Source organism: Saimiri boliviensis, chromosome 14, assembly GCF_048565385.1.
Source record: "Saimiri boliviensis isolate mSaiBol1 chromosome 14, mSaiBol1.pri, whole genome shotgun sequence".
NCBI classification, from domain to species: Eukaryota; Metazoa; Chordata; class Mammalia; order Primates; family Cebidae; genus Saimiri; species Saimiri boliviensis.
The window spans coordinates 65,022,165-65,049,489 of record NC_133462.1 but is presented as its reverse complement, the minus strand read 5'-3'; the positions used below and the strand labels follow the sequence as shown (position 1 = coordinate 65,049,489).

The 27,325-nt window shown below is 36.6% G+C and overlaps 1 protein-coding gene across 7 annotated transcripts in view; it reads right to left on the bottom strand.

Annotated features, from left to right (window-relative positions):
• RPS6KC1 (ribosomal protein S6 kinase C1) overlaps positions 1 to 27,325 on the bottom strand; it is a 186,227-nt gene that overhangs the window by 88,844 nt on the left and 70,058 nt on the right. For all 7 annotated transcript variants that reach the window (XM_074385175.1, XM_074385174.1, XM_010340952.3 and 4 more), the window contains one exon: positions 5,032 to 5,147. In XM_074385175.1, the coding sequence (XP_074241276.1) occupies positions 5,032 to 5,147 (116 nt within the window). The remainder of the gene's footprint in view (positions 1 to 5,031; positions 5,148 to 27,325) is intronic.

The window sequence follows — 27,325 nt, the reverse complement described above, 5'->3', positions numbered from 1 at the left end:
AGGACTAAAGACAAAGGAAGAGAGGCAAGAATGCATGATGGCCCAACAATCTTCAAAAGCAGGGGTGGCAAGTACATATCACTCAACTGGCCCACAGCAGGTATCTCTGTTAATCCCACAGCCTCACAACTCTTCTCAACACAATGCTCCTGGCAGCCAATACTCTGGGATTAGAATTGGCACACTACTCAAAACCTACTTACTATTCCTGTTCTCGCTCTGTTGCTGAGGCTGGAGTGCAGTGACATGATCTCAGCTCACTTCAACCTCAGCCTCCCAGGTTCAAATGATAACCTCACGTCTCAGCCTCCTGAGTAGCCGGGATGACAGGCATGTGCCATCACATCTTTTGTATTTTTATTAGAGATGGAGTTTTACCATGTTGGCCAGGCTGGTCTTAAACTCCTGACCTCAAGTGATCTGCCTGCCTCAGCCTTCCAAAGTGCTGGGATTACAGGCCAGTTGTACATTCTTTAAACAGCCTTGTTTCTGTTTGAGGATTTGTTTTCAAAGTTGCTGTTCAGCCTGCCCACAGTTTTTTTCACTTGATATTATTTCCTGTTCTCAATGAGAGCTCTCTCTATTCTTCCCAATCTGTTGGTGTAGCACTTTTAAATTTTAATGTGTATGTGTCATCTGATGATCTCGTTAAAAAAATTCTCATTGAGTAGGTCTGATATTCTGCATTTCCACCAAGCTCTCAGGTGATGCTGAGGCCACTGGTTCACCAACCACATTTAGAATAGGGTTACTTACTCTTCCTCAAATAACCTGAGAGAGAGAGTAATCATTATTGCAGGAAAATAAGTAATCAAGGACAAAAGGAAAGCACCACAATGAATGTATCAAGAAATCACACTGAACTCTGATGTCTAACTGTGCCAGAGCTCCTGAATTTGGCTTCATCCATGAATTTTTGGCTTTGCAAAGACTTTCATGAGCAATCTACCAAACTTAATACCCAGTCTTCTGAGCAGCACTAGGTCACATTTCAAGCCTGACACTTAATTGCAGGCCTATTACTGACTTCAGCACACGTCTCACTGAGGATAAATTTAAAATATTTTCTAAGGAATAATGGAAAAATATCAACTAATAATACAAGCAAACAAACTGCACAATAGCAAAATACTTTCAATATTATTATATCAGTTGTATTCAAAATCTACAAATATTCAGATAAGTCATATATTCTACGTATCAATTTTCATTCACATCTTACTGTCTTTTTCTAAATTTGAGCTTGAGTTTAAAATTCCTCTAGCTAAAAAAAGTAAAAAAAAAAAAACAACTATTTTCCAGGGAGATCCTCTTTGAACATTAATTCTTAAATCATTCAATGTTTTCTACAATTTTTTTTAAAGAAAGAAATCTGTCTCCTTCAGTTAAGATTTCACCTTTACTTAAGAAAAAAAAAAAAAAACTCATTTTCTTTTTATCTGAAACCTGCTCCTAAATTTTCTTGGAGCCTTTTAATAATGAAGCAATGAAGAAAAGAGTAAAAGAGTGCTTTTTTTCCTTTCTGTGCTTTTGTGAAAAGGATATTAACATGAATGACTGGGAAACTTAGGACTTTTATATTTACTACATATACATAAGAATCTCTAAAGTTCAATAAAGCAAACACTTAAAACATCAAAAGAAAACCTGACTGGATGGAGTCATGGCTTACTGTGCCAAAGAAGAAAACAATAATTAACAAAAATTTCAAAACCAAAAAAGGGTTCCTTTATTGTCTTCATCAACCAAGCTAGAAAGAAATGTTTGCACACTAATTCCAGAGACAAATAATATCTGCTTTGCACCGAATTTGAGCTAAAAGGGACTTTGAAATCATTTATACAAATCTTCTCATCATGTTGGTTGAAATTCAGGTCCAGTGATGGTTAAAGAAGAGAAATAATGAATTCACCAACCTAATCACAACCCTCTGGAAGACATTTAACTTAAATTATACAAAAGAAAATAATCAAGCATGCTTTGGCCAGAAAGGGCCAGGCTTAACAAAATCACATACGAAAGGAAAATTTTAAAAACAAATGTTTACCGTAAAAGAAAAATACTGTGCTTACTCTCCTCTAGCCTCCTTGCCTAAGAACTGAAAAAATTTCTACATAACAAATGAGATTCAGAAGGCATCCCTTTTTATCCTTTCTGATAGAATTTCCCATTATTCTACATGGCTCTTCCCAGTCTAACTTTGTTTGCTCAGCTATGTACATATATGGGTCCTCAACTGTGCTGCAGGATTTTCAAGAGCAGAAACGGTGCCATCATCTTTTGTATAACTCCAAAGTGTATCTAGTTTGATTCTACATACAGTCTCAACACATACTTAATGAATTACTGTATCATCAAATGGAATCAGCTTTCCTACATTAAATCTCTTCTGTTTTATTTTCATTAGAAGTTATGCTTGGGCCAGGCACAGTGGCTCACACCCGTAATCCCAGCACTTGGGTCGAGGTGGGTGGATGAGAAGGTCAAGAGATCGAGACCATCCTGGCCAACATGGTGAAACCCTGTCTCTACTAAAGATACAAAAATTATCTGGGCTTTGGTGGCATGTGCCTGTAGTCCCAGCTACTAGGGAGGCTGAGACAGGAGAATCACTTGAACCTGGGAGGTGGAGGCTGCAATGAGCCAAGATCACTCCACTGTATTCCAGCCTGATGACAGAGCAAGACTTCATCTCAAAAAAAAAAAAAAAAAAAAAAGAGCCAGGTATCGTGGCTCACACCTGTAATCCCAGTACTTTGGGAGGCTGAGGCAGGGGGATCACAAGGTCAGAAGTTTGAGACAAGGCTGACCAATGTGGTGAAATCTCATCTGTACTAAAAATACAAAAATTAGCCAGGCATGGTGGTGCGCACCTATAATGCCAGCTACTCAGGAGACTAGGCAGGAGAATTGCTTGAACCTGGGAGGCAGAAGTTGCAGTAAGCCAAGATCACGCCACTGCACTCCAGCCTGGGTGACAGAGTAAGACTCTGTCTCGAAAAAAAAAAAAAAGTTACGCTTGAAGAAATTCTGATATACTTCATGGTTCTATTCTTCTAGTCAAAACTATACAGCAGGCTCAACATATTCATTTACCTAAGAAATTACTGCTTCATAGACATGCGTATAGGAAACTAACAGAAATGCAAAAGTAGGAGGATTACATGAATAAATATAGGTAGAGCATTCAAATTTAATGTTAAGAGAATGAATAGGATATTGGTAATTTTAAATCCCTAAAACTTTTAGAATATATACAAGACGGATTTAGTAAAATAAGTTAACAGGGAATTATGTTACTACTTTTATCAATGCCCCCCCAAAATGAAATTGAGCATAAACACATTAGTATTCCATAGGAGGAAGGTTGCCAATCCCATGGAAAATGGGAATTGAATCAAAGTAATATTTATATAAATATTCCACTTAAAAAGATAAAATTCAATGTCAAAAAGGTAAAGGAAATAAATTTAATAATTAGAAGAACAAATAACAGAGAATAAAATAAGATTACCAAACAGAATACAGACCAGAAGAGTCACAGTAATTCACAATCTGAAAATGCATCAGTAGAATAATGTCATTTAAAACATAATCATTATGTTAGAATAATATATTACCTGCAAGACAAAATACAATCTTTCTGTTCTATAATAAATGGTCAAACACTTAACATTAGAATGTCTCAGAATGTCCTACACTGATTAGTGCAGTGTTAATAACGGTTATCATTTTCAAAAAGTATACCAACCATAACAATATGCGGGAAAAAGTATATAAAGCAGCATATAAAGGGGAAATGAAGAATGAGGCTAAAACTTAAGTCTTTGGTTTATGGGCTGATCTTTGTGCTAGAGAGGCACTTGATTTACGTGTATATATATATAATCTACATATGAGTGATTTTTTTTTTTTGACACACAGTTTCACTCCTGTTACCCAGGTTGGAGTGCAATGGGGCGATCTCAACTCACCACAACTGCTGCTTCCCAGGTTCAAGCAATTCTTCTGCCTCAGCCTCCCGAGTAGCTGGGATTACAGACATGCACCACCACACACAGCTAATTTTGTATTTTTAGTAGAGACGGGGTTTCTCCACGTTGGTCAGGCTGGTCTCGAACTCCTGACCTCAGGTGATCCGCCCACCTCAGCCTCCCAAAATTCTGGGATTATAGGCGTGAGCCACGGCAGCCAGCCTGAGTGATTTTTTTTTAACTTCATTTAATCCTAATAACTACCCAGCAAAAAATTACTATATCCTCATTATTCAGATACAGAAACTGACATTCAGAGTAGGATTAAGTATCTTGTCCAATCTTCTAGGACTCCAGTGGCAGAGTTGGATATAAACAAGACTGCCTGACTCTTAGATCAATTAAGAAAATATACACTTTTTCCCATCTCCAGAAGACACAATTCTTATATTGCATTAGAAAAACTTAGTTTGATATAAAGAAAAAATAAGAGAAGTTTCCTCTAGAAATTTGTCAAATCCAGGTTGATAAGGCATAAAAACAGAAATAATCTTCAATGTTTCTAATGTTTTCAGCATCCATCTGTATTTTAGACAAGTCTAGGGGAAGTCCCAAATAACCTTAACTATCCTTGGTAGGATTACGCTTTTATAATTCCAGGTGACCAACAGCATATACTTGTAGAACTTATGCTTAAAATGAATAGTTTTAACAAGAATCAATAAAACTGGAGAAGAATTGTACAAGAATCACAATCTAACTTTAAAAAGTCCAAATACAAATAGGTATCATAACAGTATAAATTACTGTCAATCTATAGATGAGGGGATTAAGGGTATAGTGAGGAACTAATGAAAGGCCAAGAAAAGGAGAAAGCAAGTCCCATTTTATTCCACTTTTGGTGGTTTGCTATAATGCTTTTCTTTTTACCACCAACCTTTATGAAAATTCTTAATAAAATTCCAAAAATAAAATCATGTAACATTTTAATTAGAAATAAAGTGGAGAGACCACACAGCAAAAAATCACTGAATACACAACAAAATATAAGACATACCTGTGATACGTCATCAAGTTGAGGTTTCCCATAAAGACCAGAGATACTTTCTGCCCGCATGAGATACTCAGCTGTTCTTCTCTTCACAGCTTCTCGACGAGTAGGGCTTGACTCTCCTTTAAAAAAAAAAAAAAAAAAAAAAAGGTCTAGACATGTGAAAAATACACTTTCTTCAATACATTCTGAAAATTAACTTCCTTCTACCCAATATACGGCTTATTCACATTTCTAACTGAAAAGAAGAGATATTCACAATTGAAAAAGACATGCAAGTTATTAACATCAACCAAGTCTAAATATTACCCCATTAATCTCATGTATCCAAATTCTAACATTCTCCTATTTAAATATGTATTGCTAATTTGATGTATTTTAGTAGGAGTAAAATGTATAAGAAATGTATATTTGTAAAAAGCTCTGAAGACAAAAAGTCTAGTCATAGTCCAGACATGATACAGGTAAGCAACTCAACAAATAGGACCAAATGCAACACATGTTTATGTTTGTGTGTGTGTGTGTGTGTGTGTGTGCGCGTGTGTGTGTGCGTGTGTGTGTGTGTTTTCAACCTTGGTTTTTCTCAAAAAACCAAGTCCTACAAAATAATGTTTCCTGGTTTGCTGAATTGAAGTGAACTGACTTATAATAAAGCAGATAATTTCCCTCAAAAGACCACTAGTGGAACCCTCTTCTTATTTCTGCCTGGAACAGCATCTTCTGCTTCTGGGAAATGTCCCTTTCTTCTTCCCATCATACCCTTCTACCCCTTCTCCCCATCACTAACCAGGTGGTTTGAATGAAAGCTGCTTTCTTGTTTCAGATGTCAGTCCCTCTAATCACCAATGTCCATTTAGCCAATGGTGGGCCCCCCTAATCACGAGCTGAGCCAATCACAGAACCCTATCCTCCTGGCCACAGTTGAAGAAGGGAGGAATTGTCACAACATAAACTGTAAATAAGAGGAGTAGAAACTGCCAACATCTGGTTTCTGACAATGGGAAAAAAAAAAAAAAAAGTCAATCTGAAAGAATGACCTTGACTCAGAAAGTAGATATGGGAGACTTAAAAGAAAAAATAGGAAGAAATCCGTGTTTTCAGGTGAACCTACATTCCTCTAGTGTAAATGGCATCCCTGATTTCAGGTGAAGCTATATTCCTGCCCTTCTTTCTCCGGGATAGTTCAAATTCGAATTTTGGCACATGCAAACCAAAGAATTCAGACTAAATACAGACCTCAATGAAAAGCTGCAACAAAGTTGGGACTGCAATTTTGCTAAATAACTTTCCTTTCACAGCTTTCATATTACTATTCCATCTCTTCTCTACTTCATGAGGAATTCACAAATATAACATCTTGGTGTGGGAAAAAAATTCTATTGCTTTTTAACTGTGGAACCATGTACATTTATTAACTCTCCAACTGCTCAACCCTCAATTAAAATGTCAGTGTACTTCTGCCTCTACCCTTACAATTTACTTCCTAAATGCAAAGTTTTAGAAGGTGTTTCTACTCATTTGAAAAATGAGCATATTCTATGAAAATCACTTAAATAACTAAACATACCTTGAAAATAAAACATGCCACATAAACAACAGCTATTCACTATTTCTACCCAATACTATTCCTTTGGTTTAGAGTTTACTGTGTCTGGAGTCTGCTATTTCCATTTTCACTAGCTCTTCTAATTTCAGATTATGCCTTCCAAGCCCTAATTTAAATCCCCTTTTAATTCAGTGTGTTTAAGCTTTGATAAAGTTTCAAATTTGCTTTGTTAAGGAAAATGATATCACAAAATAATTTGGAATTCGAAAATGTCAAGATATGGAACACCTAGTTAAAGCCATATTTTATAATCTAATTACTATTTTTTAGACTTTTGGTTTTTCTGCAACTTTCTAGGCAGTCTACATAGTAACAGAGAAATAAGAACCAGAAGTCAGAAGTTGAAATGGACTCCTGCTGAATATGATGGTTGCACTTCCAAGGCAACTACAATGAAATGATGGAAATAATGAAAGGCTTTTTAAATGTAACCTTATATATAGGCCAAGTGTGGTGGCTCACGCCTGTAATCCCAACACTTTGGAAGGCCGAGACAAGTCGATTACCTGAGGTCAGGAGTTTGAGACCAGGCTGGCCAATGTGGTAAAACCCGTCTCACCTAAAAATACAAAATTAGTCAGGTGTGGTGCCAGGCATGTGTAATCTTGGCTACTCACGAGGCTGAAGCAGGAGAATCATTTGAACCCAGGAGGCAGAGGTTGCAGTAAGCTGAGATTGTACCACTGCACTCCAGCCTGGACAACAGAGCAAGACTCTGTCTAAAAAAAAACCAGTAACCTTATACATAAATACTACAGTTCCTTCCATATCAGTCCCTTCAAAGCAAGTCACAATTACTGCTGATCAATAGCAGCATCCAAGAATAAAAACTATCTCTTGAAGATTTCTGCTCCTGGATGCTTATTCAGGTTTGTCAGTACCAGGGGAAAGGAAAAAAAAAAAAAAGATGATTCTATAGATTTCCAGGGTATTTCTAGCTAGTCAAATTATTGACAAATGTGACTTTAAACAGGTTTTAATAGACTAAAAATGTTTAATTAACTAACCTGTTTGATTTCTTGTTCTCCATTGTAAAACACACACAGACAGTCCACAATGATTATCTGTTAATCATTCACCTAGAGCAAGAATTTTCATTGGGCTTAGACATTCAAAAAAGAAAAACTAGACTGGCACAGTGGCTTACTCCTATAATCCCACCACTTTGGGAGGCCAAGGTGAGAGAACTGCTTGATCCCAAGAGTTCAACACCAGCCTGGGCAACACAGGAAGATCCCATGTTTGTCTCTACTGAAAATATAAAAATCAGCCAGGCGTGTTGCCATGCACCTGTGGTTCCAGCTACTCGGGAGGCTGAGGCGGGAAGATCATTTAAACCGGGGAAATGATGCATGCAGTGAGCCATGTTAATGCCACTGCATGAACCACTGTGCCCCAGCCTGGGGAACAGAGCAAGACTCTATCTTTAAAGAAAAAAAGAAAAGAAAAACTGTTCCCATTATTTAATAACCTTTATTTAAAAAGTTCTAGTGTGCCATAAAAGATGTCTTAATGCGGACTGAGACAACCTGTGTTTCTTCACCTTCTCAATTTCTGATCCGGAGGGAGGAAAGATACAAGATGATTAGTGTGATCTCTGATAGGGAGTATCTGAGTAGATATAAGGAGAAAATCCAAAGTTGTTGATGAAACTTACAGAAACACTCAACTACCCATCCTGTGTTTCTCAGCGTAACATCTCCAACTTCAGTCACTAAGAAAAGTTTTATAAGAAGGCATGGTATACAGATAATGGAATCCAGAAATTCTAACTTATCCAAGAAGCCATCACCATTTGGTACCCTTCATTATATCATATTCTATTTATAAGAAATATATGCCGGGCGCGGTGGCTCACGCCTATAATCCCAGCACTTTGGGAGGCTGAGATGGGTGGATCACGAGGTCAAGAGATCGGGACCATCCTGGTCAACATGGTGAAACCCTGTCTCTACTAAAAATACAAAAAAATTAGCTGGGCATGGTGGCACACGCCTGTAGTCCCAGCTACTCGGGAGGCTGAGGCAGGAGAATTGCTTGAACCCAGGAGACGGAGGTTGCGGTGAGCCGAGATCGCGCCATTGCACTCCAGCCTGGGTAACAAGAGCAAAACTCCATCTCAAAAAAAAAAAAAAAAAAAAGGCCGGGCGCGGTGGCTCAAGCCTGTAATCCCAGCACTTTGGGAGGCCGAGGCGGGTGGATCACGAGGTCAAGAGATCGAGACCATCCTCGTCAGCAAGATGAAACCCCGTCTCTACTAAAAAAAAATACAAAAAATTAGCTGGGCATGGTGGTGCGTGCCTGTAATCCCAGCTACTCAGGAGGCTGAGATAGGAGAATTGCCTGAACCCAGGAGGCGGAGGTTGCGGTGAGCCGAGATCGTGCCATCGCACTCCAGCCTGGGTAACAAGAGCGAAACTCCGTCTCAAAAAAAAAAAAAAAAAAAAAGAAATATATTTCATGGCCAGGCATGGTGGCTCCCATCTGTAATCCCAGCACTTTGGGAGGCCAATGTCGGTAGATCATGAGGTCAAGAGATCAAGACCATCCTAGCCAACATGGTGAAGCCCTGTCTCTACCAAAAAATACAAAAATTAGCTCGGTGTGGTGATGTGCACCTGTAGTCCCAGCTTCTCAGGAGGCTGAGGCAGAAGAATCGCTTGAATCTGGGAGGCAGAGGTTGCAGGGAGGCAGAGGTTGCAGGGAGCCAAGATCATGCCACTGCACTCTAGCATGGGAGACAGAGCAAGACTCGGTCTCAAAAAAAAAAAAGAGACAGAGAAAGAAATCTATTTCCTCCCTTTTATAAGTAAGAAAATTAAGTTTCAGGAATGTGAAATGTCTTTCTCAGTTACACAGTCACTGTAAGAGCCTAAACCTAAACCATGTCTTAGACTATACTTCAGGGTACTTGCCACTATCCTAAGTTACCTTTTAACATAAAGTATCATAACTGAATTTAAATTTGATTATTCTACTGTTTCTGAGTAGAACAAGAAAAACACAGAGAGCAGGAGAAGTACAGGTGAGTATGGAAACAAAGATACAAAGAAACAAACCTAAGAATCTGAGAAAGGTGCCTGCCAGGCAACAAAGAAGAGGAGAATCAGAATGGAAAGACAACAGACAAAAATACAGAAAAACTGGAGCCACGAAGAGGCATATGTCCCACCATGTAAAAGAGAATAGGCCTTTCTGAGAAAAACTGGTCTCTTGAACATCCTTATTACTCAAAGATTTACTTGGAAAACAATGGTCTTTTCTCATATATCCATTAAAAAAAAAATCTGGCTGGGCACAGTGGCTCACGCCTGTAATCCCAGCACTTTGGGAGGTCAAGGCAGGTGGATTACCTGAGGTCAGGAGTTTGAGACCAGCCTGGCCATCCTAACGAAACCCGTAACTACTAAAAATAAAAAATTAGCCAGGCTATAATTATAGTGCCTGTAATCCCAGCCACTCGAGAGGCTGAGGCAGGAGAATTAAACTCCAGCCTATACAATAAGAGCAAAATTCCATCTAAAAAAAATAATAATAATAAAAAACTAAAATCAAGAGGCATTTTTACTCATGGAACTCATAAAATTCAGTTTTGCAACCTAGAATAAAAAATAGTTCTTCCAATTCTACCCTTTATCACTAAAAAGAACATAACTAACAGCCTCATCATTTGTTCAAAGAAAGAAAAGTCATGCTAGAGGAAGAACAAGCCAATTTAAACATCTTGAAAGACAATATGTCTCTATCTATGTTTCATGGGAAATTTTAAGGGTTATTAAGAGTATTTTGACTCTGTTTGATTTTTGCCACGAGCACAGAACTTAATCCCCACATGAGACTCTAGTTAGTCACATTTTATTATATTCTTATCTTTATTTCTCTACACTACAAACATCCTCCCAGTGGGCTCTATACCACTGTGTTTAGTCAAGCATGCTTGATTTCATTCAGATTTATCACATTAGAAAGAACATCCCAATCAAACTGGGTCTGAGTTTTTGCTTGTTGCTGCTTTTTTTTCTTTTTCTTTTTTTTTTTTTTTTACAACTTTAGTCACATAAAAGAAAACTCACATTTGAGATGGCCTTGGTAGTTAGTTTTTTTTAAGAGCTGATTTATTATGTTTAATGGTGTTTTGTTCTTTTCAGGTACAGCCTACCATTTCTGCCTTATGCTAAGTGTTCTGACAACAAAAGGCAACCTTGAGAAGAACAGTAATTTATGGTTCTACACACCTACTACAACTCTGAAGCCATCAGCCTTTCCATGTATAACATGAACCAGTCAGGGAATCTGCTTTCCATTTGCATTTAGTCAACCCCCATTAATGCTTTTTTCAAAACCAATTTTACATGACCCCTAGAAATTCAGAGAGTTACCAAAGAATAAAAAAAGCAAAAGTCATAATAATATTGATGCCCAGGCAATGCCTCAATTATGATTGTTTTCAATGCTGTTTAGCAGTTTTTCAACTATCAGTAACACTAAATGAAAACTAATATTATACATCATTATATCATAAGAGTGTTAAATACCTACAGAGACAGTATTCTCTTAGATTCAACAATTTCTTCCTGCTCCCTAATCTATTTTTCCTTGTTATGCAATTTTAAAACCGGGGAATCCAAAAGACTTATTTACTCCCTTCAGAATAACACTCCTGACCAGGTATGATGACTCACACCTGTAATCTCAGCACTTTGAAAGGCTGAGGCAGGAAGCTGGCTTGAGCCCAGAGGTTTGAGACCAGCCTGTGCAACACAGTGGGACCCCATCTCTAAAAAAAAAAAAAAAAAATTTTTTTCTTTTAATTAGGCAGGCCTAGTGGTACACACCTGTAGTCCCAGCTACTGGGGAGGCTGAGATGCAAAGATTGTTTGAGTCCAGGAGTTCAAAGCTGCAATGAGCTAAGATGGCACCACTGCACTCCAGCCAGAGACACTGGCCAGGCAATAAAAACGGTCAGTCCTTAATGATGAGAAACTCTTATCCAAGTAATAATAGCAGTCCCCTCAGTTCTCTTATGTTCTAAAGTCAAATGGCTTATAAAAAATTAAGATTAAAACATAACAAAGAGCTCATAAGAGACACCAAAGGAAAAAGAAACAAAGAGGTACAACTAAGAAACTAAAATTTTTCCTTATGAGAAGGAATAAAATATAATCAGGGAAAATTTGGAAATGAAACTCCACATAAATTATGAATTTTTAATCTGCCATACTGGTAGGCATGGAAGGTCTCCTGACTCCCATAAAGGAATACAGAGGAACATAGTTCAATAAAGGATTTTGGTCATTCTTTCACTAGCCATAAGATACATCTTAAGAGAAGTAGCAAATCTATGGAAGAATCTAGAGTCCAATAGTTGTTTTCTTGATGCCATGATATTAATTCCTATTTTTCCTTTGAAATAATTCAAAGTGATCAAGAGAATTACTGATATCAATCAGTGTATTATTCTCAACCCATGAAGGTTCAGACTCCTTTAATGCATTTCTTAAAAATTAAATTGACTTAGTACATTAATACATCAGAATTATAACAGACTCCACTTTCTTCAGACTGCTGTAACACAAACAGATATATCTCCATATTGAAATGATTCGAAGAATGAGGACAGGTGTGGTGGTTCACATCTGTAATCTCAGCACTTTGGGAGGCCAAGGTGGGTGGATCATTTGAGGTCAGGAGTTCAAGACCAGCCTGGCCAACATGGTGAAACCCCATCTTTACTAAAAATATAAAAATTAGCCAGGCATAGTGGCACACACCTGTAATCCCAGCTACTCAGGTGGCTGAGGCAGGAGAATCATTTGAACTGGGAGACAGAAGCTGCAGTAAGCAAAGATGGTGCCCCTGCACTCCACCCTTGGTGATACAGTTAAGACTCTGTCTTAAAAAAAAAAAAAAAAAAAATTTAATGATTCAAGTAATAGGCTCAGACTATATCACATCTGAAAACTATTTCAGAGTAACAGAGAAAATCTCTCCCAGCAATTAACTTTCTTTATATAAGCCACCAGAGTTTAAATGTTCTCTATCATTTACTCCTGCCCCTCCTATCCCCTTTAAGAGATGCCTAATAGTTATCTACTATGTTCCAGGCACATGGTCATCTCAATGTTTATAGTCATCTCAGCACTGTCATAGAACATTACACGTAGAAGACCTACAATAAAATTTTGTTAAACATCACGCCTGTAATCCCAGCACTTTTGGGAGGCTGAGGCAGGCAGATCACTGGAGGTCAGTAGTTCAAGACCAGACTGGACAACAGGGTGAAATCCTGTCTCTACTGAAAATACAAAAATTAGCCAGGTGTGGTGGCAGTCACCTATAATACTAGCTACTGAGGAAGCTGAGGCAAGAGAATCGCTTGAACCCAGGAGTTGGGGGTTGCAGTGAGCCGATGTCATGCCACTGCATTCTAACCTGGCACCTGGCGACAGAGCAAGACCCTGCCTCAAAAAAAAACAAAAAAAAAAAAAAAGAAAGAAGAAATAGTTACATAAAATGCATGTCAGGGAAACAGAGAAAGTATTTTTAATTATGGTCTTCATCATCTGCGTAGCTGAAATGCACACAAAAGGAATACAGGGGAACACAGTCCAAAAGAAGCATGCTTGGACTTAAAAGATTGTCATAACATGAGGAAAATATACACAAATATTCTAAGTAAGTATAAACCACTGTGTAGATAGAACGATATCTACAAAACTATCTTTTTATTGTTTGACAGTTATAATTTTGAAAGATGTGTTCCTTAATATTTTATGAAGGTAAAGTATCTCTATATAATGACCTGGGTATTTTTCAGATGAAACGCATTTTCAGAACACTAATGCCAACACGGCATGCTTCTGAGAAAAAGCAGATTTACAGTTTTAATACTTCATAAGAGAAAACAAATAAGCTAAACTGTGCAATTTACACATGACAAATTATAAAGCTACAACAAGCTGTAAGTAATACAAAACTGCATAACTCAAGTAATTACAAAATAATGATTAACCCTTTCTCAAGGTGCTTAATAACCTGTCAGTACTAAAATAATAGATTTTCATTTTGGATTTTTTGGTTTCATTTGGTTTACTCTAAAACAATGACAGATACCTACATTTCTTCTGATCAGAATCAAAGATTTTTCAGTAATCACAGAATAAACCAGCCCTCTCAAATGTTTTTAAACTGTATTGCTAAAGATATAAAAATGTGGTGATACTGATGCCAGAGATCAGCAAATAAAAAACACTTCGAGAATCCTCATCTATCTCTCTGCTTTTGCTATAGAGCAGCTGTGCCTCGCAGATCCACATGAATGAAAATATTTAGATGAGAAACCACCCACTTAGTTTATTTTCCATATGACTTTCCTGTAATTATTTTCTAAACTGTTCATACAACAATACATAAAAACATCTGCAAAAACAGGTAATTAATGTGTCAAGCCAAACTAATGCATTTTTTATGGTGTCCATGCTTCGTCAACTGTAATTATAACTCTTTTTTAAGCAAATGATGATGTGTTTGTTGCAATGTGCAAGTGGTTATTTTAGATGCTCTGTTTACTGTTCATACAATCTGAATATAAAACTCCACAGCTACTTTACCCTACATCAATGCTTTACCTAGCTTTCTACTGAAGCAGGAAAGTGGCTCTCTTTTCCAAGCTATAATTTCCAGTAAACAACGCCATTAAAACATGAAACTCTCAACATAAAATTTGACACCAAAATAGCCAACAATTCAAGAGGCATATGCCAGGAAATTACTCATCCAGACTTTCTTCCTTCAGTGGTGACCCTGTGGGAAATTCAGCACTTTATGCCAACAGGCTATATTACACTAAGCTTCCTAAGTATCAACGTAAGTTTAAGGGTTCATTGTTGTTTTAATCATATAAAATCCATTCCATCTAGATCCACCAAACATATATCTTGAAATGGCAAATTAAGAACCAAATCCTTTCCAAAATATACTGTTTTACATGTGAACTCTGGCCTTCTTGAGTTCTCACTACAGGAGAGGCCATCATAACCATTAATATTCAATAAGTAATAGTGTATACCAATAATCATTCCCAGATGAACATCCTGAAGTTCCCAGGTAAGTAATCTCTAAAGTTCTATGTTTCCAGAGGAAATTAAATCTAAGATTAAAAAGAACCATAAGCCTATACTAGTTTTCTGGGTTCCTTCTCTTCCTTAAAACGGGAGGGCAAATTTTAATCAAACACAGGGTGAGATTACCAACAAGTTACAGTACTGACTTACATGGCTTATACAGCTACAAATGTATTTAACTAATGCCATTTCAAATGGTTGAATTCCACACATTGTCAAATATCAAGTGTACATAAATTAAACATGTTAATCAAAAAGTAGAGATTATTTCTAAGACTGGATTTAAAAAAATTACACAGAATTCAACTATATCATGGCTATAAAAGATACACATTGAATCAAAGAAACAAATAAAAAATGGAAACATACCATGCAAAAAGTAACCATAAGAGAGGACAGCTATACCAGTATCTGACAAAATCTACTTTAAGAAAAAAAAATGTTACCACAGACAGTAACATTTTATAATGTTAAAACATTGTATTAACCAGGGGCCGGGCGCGGTGGCTCAAGCCTGTAATCCCAGCACTCTGGGAGGCTGAGGCGGGTGGATAACGAAGTCAAGAGATCGAGACCATCCTGGTCAACATGGTGAAACCCTGTCTCTACTAAAAATACAAAAAAATTAGCTGGGCATGGTGGCGCATGCCTGTAATCCCAGCTACTCAGGAGGCTGAGGCAGGAGAATTGCCTGAACCCAGGAGGCGGAGGTTGCGGTGAGCCAAGATCGCGCCATTGCACTCCAGCCTGGGTAACAAGAGCGAAACTCCGTCTCAAAAAAAAAAAAAATTGTATTAACCAGGAAGCTATAACAAGTATAAACATATCTGCATCTACTAACAGATCTCCAAAATACATGAAGCAAAAAATGACAGAAATAAAGAAATAGACAATTCAACAATATTTGTCAGAGATGTCTCAATAATTGCTAGAACAAGTGACAGAAAATCAGTAATACTATAGATAACCTGAGCAGTATTAAAAACCAAATGGAATTCTGAATTTACAGAATATTCCACACAAAAACAGCAGAATATGTGCTCCTTATAAGCACACAAAGAACACTCTCCAGGACAGACCATGTACTAGGTCTCAAAACAAGTCTCAATAAATGTAAAATGATTAAAATCATGCAAACTATATTCATCAACCATAACAATTAATTAGACATCAACAATAAAAAAACGGAAAATTCACATATATTTGAAAACTAAAGAATGCTCATCTAAATAATACATGAATCAAAGAAGAAACAAAGATAACTGGAAATTATTTCAAGCTGAATGAAAATCAAAGCAATATATCTAAATTCATGGGAGGTGAAAGCAGTGCTCAGAGGGACACTAACAGTTTTAAACACCTACACTGAGAACAAGATACCAAATCAATAACCTAAGCTTTCACTTCTTAAGATAAATTCTAAAAAATAAAAAGCAAACCATATAAAAGAAAACAGGGAAGGGAGAAAAAAATGAAACAGAAAATAGAAAAAAATACAGAGAAAACAAAGAAAATTTTAAAACAAATTAGTGTCAGGACCTTGAGACCAGGCTGACCAACATGGAGAAACCCCGTTTCTACTAAAAATACAAAAAATTAGCCAGGCATGGTGGCACATGCCTGTAATCCCAGCTACTCAGGAGGCTGAGGCAGGAGAATCACTTGAAGCTGGGAGGCGAAGGTTACAGTCAGCTGAAATGGCGCCACTGCACTCCAGCCTGGGCAACAAGAGCAAAATGCTGTATAAAAAATAAAAAATAAAAAAATAAGTTATTCAAAAAGAGCAACAAAATTGGCAAATCTTCAGGTAGACTGACCAAAAAAAAAAATCAAAGTGAAAACAGAACATACTCATCACTCCCAATAACAATTCCTTATTTTAAAGATATTTTCACTGGGTATAGAAATCTCAACCGACAGGTTTTTTTCCACCTTTTTCTCTACTCAAATATATTGATCAATTGTCATCTTGCTTACGTTGTTTTCAACAGGAAATCTGATGACATTCGTATTTTTGTTCATACATCAATTGTCTTTTTTCTTCTGCCTGCTGTTAATTTTAAGGTTTTTCCCCGTATCACTGGTTTTGAGCAATCTGATTATCATCTGCCTTTGTGTGGTTAGTATTCATGTTTCTTTGCTTGGGGTTTATCAGACTTCTTGGACTTATGAACTGTTTTTATCAAATGTGGAAAGCTTTCAGGCATTATTTCTTCAAATATTTTGTTTCCCCCATCCACTTTCACATGTCCCAGTTCCAAACACAGAAACTGTTCTATATTTCAGTGAAGACTTTTTTTTTTAATTTTTAAAAATACTTTTCTCTACGTTTTATTTTGGACAGTTTCTATTGCTATGTCCTCAAATTCATTAATCTGTCCTTATGCAAAATCTAATCTACCTCAGACCATAACCCTTGTATTTTTCATTTCTGATACTGTGGCTACTATCTGTAGAAGTTCAGTTTGGTCTTTAGTAATCCTTCCATGTTTCTACTTAACTTTTTCAAGATAATAAATAAAGTTGTAACAACTCTTAAAGTCCTTATCTGATAATTCTAACATCTCTGTCAATTCCAGGTGGGATTAGACTGATTCATTTTCCCTCAGTGAAGGGGATAATTTTCCTGCTTCTATGCATGAATGGTAACATTTTATTTCATGCCAGCCATTTTGAATTTTATCCTATTGGGTGGTGGATGTTTTTCTAACCATTATCAACATTTTTGAGCTTTGTTCTAGGATACAGTAGTTTGAACATAATTTGATCCTTTTCGGTCTTGCATTTAAGATTTGAGAGAGTGGGGACAGTGGAACAAGATAGCAGAAGAGAAAGCTCCACCAAGCATCCGCAGGCCCACAAGAACACCAAGTTAACCACTATCTGCACAGATAAAAATAGTTTTATAAGAACCAAAAATCAGGCGAGCACTCATAGTACCTGGTTTTAACTTCATATCGCTGAAAGAGGTACTGAAAAGACACAAAAAAGGAGCCCTGAATTGCTGATGCCATCCCCAGCAGCAGCAGCAGCATGGTATAGAGAGCATCTATGGATGCTGGGGGAGGGAGAACATAGCAGTGGTGAGGTACTGAACAGCAACAGTTGTCCTGTTAGAACAGAAAGGAAAACTGGACCAAACTCAACTAATGCCCACCAGGATGGGCGCATTTAAGCCAGAGGGGAATTGCCGATCCTAGTGGTCAGAAATTGAGTCCCTAGAAGCCTCTCCAACAAAGGTTACAGCACTGTGTGCCTCCAAGTACATTTGAAAGGCAGTTGAGGCCCTAAGCAATGCAACTTGTAGGCGAGTCCTGGTACTGAACTAGGCCCAGAGACAGTGAACTGGCAGGGCACATGACATACTGAGACACCAGCTGGGGCAGCCAAGGGAGGACTGGCCTCACCGCTCCCTTAACCCCAGGCTGCACCACTCATAGCTGCAAAAGAGATCCCATTCTTCCACTTGAGGAAAGAAAAGTGTGAGGGGGGGCTTTGTCTTGCATCTTGGATATGACCTCAGCCACGGCAAGATAGGGCCTACATCAAAAAAGAGGGAAAAACTTCAATCTAACAATCTAACAATGCATCTTAAAGAACTAGAAAAGGAAGAGCAAACCAAACCCAAAATGAGTAGAAAAAGATAATAAAGATCAGGCCGGGCACAGTGGCTCACACCTATAATCCCAGCACTTTGGGAGGCCAAGGCGAGCAGATCACGAGGTCAGGAGATTGAGACTATCCTGGCCAACATGGTGAAACACCATCTTTACTAAAACACAAAAAATTGGCCAGGCATGGTGGCGTGCATCTGTAGTCCCAGCTTCTCAGGAGGCTGAGGCAGGAGAACTGCTTGTGGAGGTTGCAGTGAGCCAAGATCACGCCATTGCACTCTAGCCTGGTTGACAGAGTGAGACTCCATCTCAAAATAATAATAATTATAATAACAATAAAGATCAGAGTAGCAATAAATGAACTGAAATGAAAAAAATAATACAAAAGATGAATGAAACAAAAAGTTGGTTTTTTGAAAACATAAGCAAAACTGACAGACCTTTAGCCAAACTAAGAAAAAAGAGAATATACAAATAAAATCAGAAATCTAAAAGGAGACATCATAACTGTTACTGCAGAAATTCAAAGGATCATTAGTAGCTACTATGTGCAACTATATGTCAATAAACTGGAAAGTGTAGAAGAAATGAACAAATTCCTACTTACATACAACCTACCAAGATCGAACCAGGAAAAAATACAAAGCCTGGACAGACCAATAACAGAAAATTAGATTGAAGCCATAGTAAAAAAGTTTCCCAGTAAAGAAAAGCCCAGGACCAGATGGCTTCACTGCTGAATTCTATCAAACATTTAAGGAAGAATCAATACCAACCCTACTCAAACTATTCTGAAAAATAGAGGAGGAGGGAATACTTACAAACTCATTTTATGAGGCCAGTATTACCCTGATATGAAAACCAGACAAAGATACATCAAAAAAAAGAAAATCATAGGCCAATATCTGCTATGTATTGATGCAAAAATCCTCAACAAAATACTAACAAACTGAATTCAACAATAATTAGAAAGATAGTACATACATCATGACCAAGGGATTTATCCCTTGAAATGCAAAGATGGCTCAACATATGCAAATCATCAATGTGACACATCATATCAACAGAATGAATGATAAAAACCATATAATTATTTCAACTGATGCTGAAAAAGCATTTGATAAAATTCAATGTCACTTCACGATAAAACCCCTCAAAACACTGGGTATAGAAGGAACACACTTCAACCTAATAAAAGCCATATATTACAGACCTAAAGCTAGTATACTGAATGCAGAAAAATTGAAGCCTTTCCTCTAAGATCAGAAACATGACAAAGATGCCCACTTTCACCACTGTTATTCAACACAGTACTAGAAGTCTTAGCTAGAGCAGTCAGACAAGAGAAAGATATAAAGGGCACCCAAACTGGAAAGGAAGAAGTCAAACTATCCTTGTTTGCAGATGATATAGCCGTGTATTTGGAAAAACTCAGACTCCACAAGAAAATTATTAGAACTGATAACAAATTCAGTAGTTGCAGGATATAAAATCAACGTACAAAAATTAGTAGCATTTCTATATGCCAACAATGAACAATCTGAAAAAGAAATTTAACAAGTAATGCCTTTTGTAACAGTCACATATAAAATTCAATACCTAGGAATTAACTTAACCAAAGAAGTGAAAGAGCTCTGCAATGAAAACTATAAAACACTGATGAAAAAAACTGAAGAGGAAATCAAAATATGGAAAAATATTCCATTTCATGAATTGGTAGAATCAACATTATTAAAATGTCCATATGACCCAAAGCAATCTACAGATCCTACGGAATCTTGATCAAAATACCAATGACATTCTACACACACACACACACACACACACACATACTCTCTTAAAATTTATATGGAACCACAAAAGATCCAGAATAGCCAAAGCAATCCTAAGCAAAAAGAAGAAAACTGGAGGAATCACATAACCTGACTTCAAATTATGCTACAGAACCATTGTAACCAAAACAGCATGGTACTAGCATCAAACAGACACACAGACCAATGAAACAGAATAATGAACTATCCACACACCTACAGTGAACTGTAGAAACAAATCTACACACCTAGAGTGAACTCATTTTCGACAAAGGTGCCAAGAACATACATTAAGGAAAAGACAGTTTCTTCAATAAATGGTACTGGGAAAACCGAATACCCATATGCAGAAGAATGAAATTACACCCCTATCTCTTGCCATATGCAAAAATCAAATTAAATGGATTAAAGACTTAAAGTCTAAGAACTCAAACTATAAAACCACTACAAAAAATATTGGGGAAAGTCTCCAGGATATTGGTTTGGGTAAAGATTTCTTGAGCTATACTCCACAAGCACAAGCAACCAATGCAAAAATGGAGAAATGGGATCACATCAAATTAAAAAGCTTCTGCACAGCAAAGGATACAAAAGAGTGAAGAGACAAACCACACAAAGGGAGGAAATATTTACAAACTATCCATCTTACAAGGGATTAATAACCAGAATATATAAGATGCTCAAACAACTCTATAGGGAAAAATCTAATAATCTGATTTTTTAAATGGGCATAAGATATGAACAGACGTTTCTCAAAAGAAGAAATACACATGGCAAACAGGCAAAGGAAAAGGTGGTCAACAATCACTGATCAGAGAAACACAAATCAAAACTACAATGAGATATTATCCCAGCCCAGTTAAAATGGTTTATATCCAAAAGATGGTCAATAACAAATGCGGGTGACTATGTGAGGAAAAGGGAACCCTGGTACACTGTGGGTGGGAATGCAAATTAGTATAACCACCACGTTGTACATAGTTGAATAGTTTGGAGGTTCCTCAAAAAAACTAAAAATTGCAATCCCATTGCTACGTATATACTCCAAAGGAAGAAATCAAAGAAATATCTGCATTCCCATGTTTACTGCAGCACTATTCCCAATAGCCAGGATTTGGAAGCAACCTAAGTGTCCACTGACAGATGAACAGATAAAGAAAAAATGATATATATACACAACAGAGTACTATCGAGCCATAAAAAAGAATGAGATCTTGTCATATGCAACACCACGGATGCAACTGCAAATCATTGTTAAGTGAAATATGTCAAGCACAGAAAGACAAACATTACATGTTCTCACTTATTTGTGGAAACTTATTTATTTATTTATTTATTTAACTCACTTATTCATTATCTAAATATCAAAAAAAATTGAATTCATGAACACAGAGAGTAGAAGAATGGTTACCAGAGTCTGCAAAGGGTAGTGGGGGATTGCAGGGAGGTGGGGATGGTTATGTGTACAAAAAAAAAGAAGAACAGAATGAATTAATAAGACCTACTATTTGATAGCACAACAGGGTGACTATAGCCAATAATAACTTAATTGTACTTTTTTTAAAATGTAGAGTGTAATTGGATTGTTTGTAACTGAAAGAATAAATGCTTGTGGGATGGATACCCCATTTTCCATGATGTACTTATATGACATTACATGCCTGTATCAAAACATCTCATGCATCCCTTAAATATATATGCCTATTATGTATCAAAAAATTTAAAAAATAAAAATTATATATATTTTAAAAAGACTTGTGAGAGTAAGCCTAATGATTATTCTACAGTATTACTATTCCTTCTAAGTATTCTACCCAATGCCACATGATTGAGGTTTCTGAGACTACTTCTTGGGAAGACACTATTTCCAGCCCTGTGTGAGCAACCAGAATTGTGTCTCCTAATCCTCTCGGTATATCCCTTTTTGGTCTTGAATAGTTTCCCCACATCCATACACTAATGAGTACTCTGCTATATATTCCAGGAGACACTGCCAATCTCTGTACCATTTTCTTCCCTCTAGACAAGACACTGGACATCAGGCAACAATTGTAAATATCGTATCCTGCAAGCTCTAACTACAAACTCTGACTTCATTCTTCCTAGCCTCTCGACTTCATCTTCTTAACTCAGAGGTTCTACCAGGATCCAAATGGCTCCCTTCTGCCTGCACCACAACCTAGAAATTCAAGACAGCAATATGGGACAATCATGAGCCTCACTTCATTCGTTTCCTCTCAGAAATCACCCCTCTTTCATTACCTAATGCCCAGTGTCCTGAAAATCACTGTTAAATATATTGTCTGGTATCTTTATTTGCTTCAGTAAAGAAGGTTAACATAGTCCCTGTTACCCATCTTGGTCAGCAGCATAAATCTTTTTTTTTTTTAACGTGGCTACTAGAAAATTCAAGATTACATATGTATCTGATGTGATATTTCTATGGTACACTGCTATTGTAGATGGTTATTAAAGTATGTAATCTTGAAATCACCTAAGGAGAATAGGGTAAAGAGCATAAGAAGGTTGAAAACCAAGTCAAAAAGAATCTCAGCACTTAAAGATCCAGTGGAGAAGAAGCTGGCAAAGTAGACTTAGAAAGGTCAAGAAAGGGCCAGGTGCAGCAGCTCATGCCGGGAATACCAACACTTTGGAAGGCTGGGGCTAGAGTTCAAGACCAGCCTAGGCAACATAGTGCGCCACTCATATAAATTTTTTCACAGCTATAATCCCAGCTACTCTGAAGGCTGAGGTGGGAGGATCTCTTGAGTTCAGGAGTTTGATGCTGCAGTGAACTGTGATCATGCCACTGCACTCCAGCCTGAGCAACAAGGCAAAACCCTATCTATAAAAAATAAAGATAAAAAAACTGAAGAACTTCAACTGCCAGAAAATTAAACAATATGTTTATGCTATTTATGACATACTTCTAAGTAATTTGCAGGTGCAGGAAGCAGAAAAAATGAGTGGACTCTTAAGAATGTTCATGCTCTAAGCCCTGAACCTGTGACTATGTTATTTTATGTGGCTAAAGAAACTTTACAAATGTGACTAAGGTTAAGGTCTTGATATAGGGTAATTATCCTAGATTATTTCATTAGCCCAACCCAATAGTATAGCTTTTTAAAATCAGATAACCTTTCCTGGCTGAGCATCACTGTGAAATGTAACTAAGAAAGAATGGTCAGAGCAGTGCAAAACTGCTGGCTTTGAGAGGGACAAATAAGCAAAGGCATGTAGGTGGCCTCTAGAAGCTAGAAAAGAAAACAGATATTTTTACGTGCAGTTTCCAGGGGAAAAAACCAAAAGGTGCTACTCACACTTTCATTTTTCCCAGGGTGATTCATGTCAGATTTCTAACTTACAAAACTATAAAATTAAAAATTTGTTTTGAAACTCGTTAAGATTGTGGTAAATTGTTATGGCACCAATAGAAAACTAATAAAATGAGATTTAAAAATCAAAACAAAAAATAAAAAATATTTTGAACTGATAATAACTGAGATTTAACATAACCAAATTTATAGAAGATAGCTAAACAAATACTTAATGGAAAACTTAATAATCCTAAATATATATGGGAAAAAAAAGGCCGAAACTCAAAGATGTAATCTTCTAACTCAAAAATAAAAATAATAGACTTCAAGTAAGTAGAAGGAGAGAACGGAATGCAAATCTATAAACCAGAAAACATAGAACAGCAAAATAAAAGTTAAAAGTTGATTCTTTTGAACATTTTTTAAAAAACTGATAAAATGCTAACATGAGTAATTAAGAAAAAATATATGTAACAAATAACCAAAATTTAGAAAAACTCAACAGACATCCAAGAGATTAGGCGATATGATAATTCTACAATTAAATTTCACCTTTTATGTGAAATAGACAAATTTCTTTAAAAATGAGACTTGCTGAAGTTCACGAAAAAAGAAATATATACAACTTTAATAGTTGGATATCTACTAAAGAAACTGAACCTATTATTTTAAAACTCTTCCCATAGAATATGTTAAGTATGATAAATATATTGTGGATATGAAGAAGAATGGCTCTATATTCTAGAGAGATAAACTACACAGGGGTAGTAAAGGCCATGATGGCTTTAATTTACTTTTAAATTTGCCAAATATATATAATCTATGAAAATTAAAAATACATATATAGGTATATCTTTGGAGATAATGTGGATTCTGATCCAGACTGCTGCAAAAAAGTAAAAATGATAATAAAGCAAGTCACATATTGTTTCCCAGTGCATGTAATTGTGTTTACACCATCTGTAGTGTACATGTACAATAGCATTACGTCTTTAAAAACAATATACATACACCTGAATTTAAAAATAATTTATTGCTAAAAAATGCTAATGATCATCTGAGCCTTCATTAAGTGGCAATCTTTTTGCTGGTAGAGGGAGTACTGCCTTTATGTTGATGGCTGCTAACTGATCAGGGTAGTGGTTGCTTAAGCGCCATCTCCTGGATGGCAATGCAAACTTTAGTATGAAAAATACTTTGCAACCCTGTGAAACCAATGCCAAGAATTTAGCCACAAGCAAAGACGCTGTACAAAGTTTCATCCCTCCAAACACATCCAGATATAAAGCCAATTGACTATACTCAAATTATACCACAGTTAAAGGAAGATCAGCCCGCACAGATGAGAAAGAACCAGTGCAAGAACTCTGGCAACTCTAGGAGCCAGAGTGTCTCCTTACATCCAAAGGCCTGCACTAGCTCCCCAGCAGTGGTTCATAACCAGAAAAACATAAACAGATTAAATGCCCCAATTAAAAGGCACAGAGTGGCAAGTTGGATAAAGAGCAAGATCTTATCTTAAGATAGATCTTAAAGATATGCTATCTTCAAGACCCTTGTCACATGCAGTAAAACCCACAGGATCAAAGTAAAGGGATGAAGAAAGATCTATCAAGCAAATGGAAAACAAAAGGTTGCCATTCTCATTCCAGACAAAACCGACTTTAAATCAACAATGATCAAGAAGGACAAGGAAAGGCATTACATAATGACAAAGGGTTCGAGTCAACAAGAAAACTTAACTCTCCTAAATATATATGCACCCAACACTGGAGCACCCACATTCACAAAACAAGTTCTTAGAGACCAAAGAGATCTAGATAATCACACTATATTACCGGGACACTTTAACATCCCACTGACAGAACTAGACAGATAATTGAGGCAGAATATCAGCAAAAATAATCAGAACCAAAACTCGACATTTGACCAAACGGACCTGACAGATATCTACAGAACACTCAACCCAACAAAACTAATAAAAATAAAAATAAAAAAAAAGATACAACATACCAGGATTTCTGGGACATAGATAAAGCAGTGTTAAAAGTGACAAAGTTAATAGTGCTAAACAACCACATTAACAGATATCAAATTAGCAACCTCATGTCATACCTAGAGGAACCTGAAAAACAAGAGTTAACCAATCCCAAAGGTAGCAAAAGAAAAGAAATAACCAAAATCAGAGGAGTACTGAATGAAATGAAAATGAGAAAAACCATACGGAAGATTTTTTAAGTTGGTTCTTTGAAAAAAATAAATAAAACTCATAGCCTTCTAGCTAGACTAAAAGCAAAAAATAAAAATAAAAAAACCTTCAGAGACTATTACTAACACCTCTATGCACACAAACTTAGAAAACCTAGAAGAAATGGATATGCTCCTGGAAACATACCACCTCCCAGGACTGAACCAGGAAGAAACTGATTATCTGAACAGATCAATAATAAGTTCCAAAACTGAATCAGTAATTAAAAACCTACCAATCAGAAAAGGCCCTGGACCAAATGAATTCATAACCAAATTCTATCACATGTATAAAAAAGAGAAGGTATCTAACCTACTGAAACTATTCCAAAAAATGAAAAAAAAAAAAAAAATCAAGAAAGAGGGACTCCTTCCTCATTCTATGAGGCCTGCATCATTCTGATACCAAAACTTGGGAAAGACAGAATGAAAAAAATTTCAGACTACTATCCTTGATGAATACAAGTTGCAGAAATCCTCAATAAAATACTAGCAAACAAAATCCAGGAGCACATCAAAAAGCTAGTCTACCATGATCAAGTAGGATTTATTTCTGGGTTGTAAGGTCGGTTCAACATATGCAAATCAATAAATGTGATCATCACATAAACAGAACTAAAAACAAAAACCACATGGTCATCTCGATAGACAAAGAAAAGGCTGTCGATAAAATTCAATATGACTTCGTGTTAAAAATGTTCAATGAACTACTCATTGAAGGTACATACCTCAAAATAACAAGAGTCATCCATGATAAACTCACAGCCAACAATATACCGAATGGACAAATGCAGGAAGCATTCCGCTTGAGAACCAGACCAAGACAAGGATGCCATCTCTCACCCCTCCTATTCAACATAGTACTGGAAGTCCCAGCTAGAGCAATCAGCTAAGAGAAAGAAATAAAAAGCATCCAAATAGGAAGAGAAGAAGTCAAATTAGCTTTCTTCACAAGATACTATACCTGGAAAACCCCATAGTCTCTGCTCAAAGGCTCCTAGATTTTATGAACAGCTTCAGCAAAGTTTCAGAATACAAAAATCAGTAGCATTTCTATACACCAATCGTGTCTAAGCTGAGAGCCAAATCAAAAAGGTAGTCCCATTCACAACAGCCACAAAAATAATAAAATGCCTAGGAATACAGCTAACCAGGGAGGTAAATTATCTCTACAATGAGAATTATAAAACACTGCTGAAAGAAATCAGATATGACACAAACAAATAGAATAGCATTCCATGCTCATGGATAGAAGAGTCAATATTATTAAAATTACCATACTGCCCAAAGCTATTTACAGATTCAATGCTATTCTTATCAAACTATTAATGATATTTTTCACACAATTAGAAAAAAAAATTCTAAAATTCATTTGGAATAATAAAAGAGCCTGAATAGCCAAAGCAATCCTAAGCAAAATGAACAAATCTGGAGGCATCACACTACCCAACTTCATATACTACAAGGCTACAGTAACAAAAACACCATGGTATTGCTACAAAGACAGATACACAGACCAATGAAATTATCTGATTCACATACCTACAACTATCTGATGTTCACACACCTATAACTCTCTGAT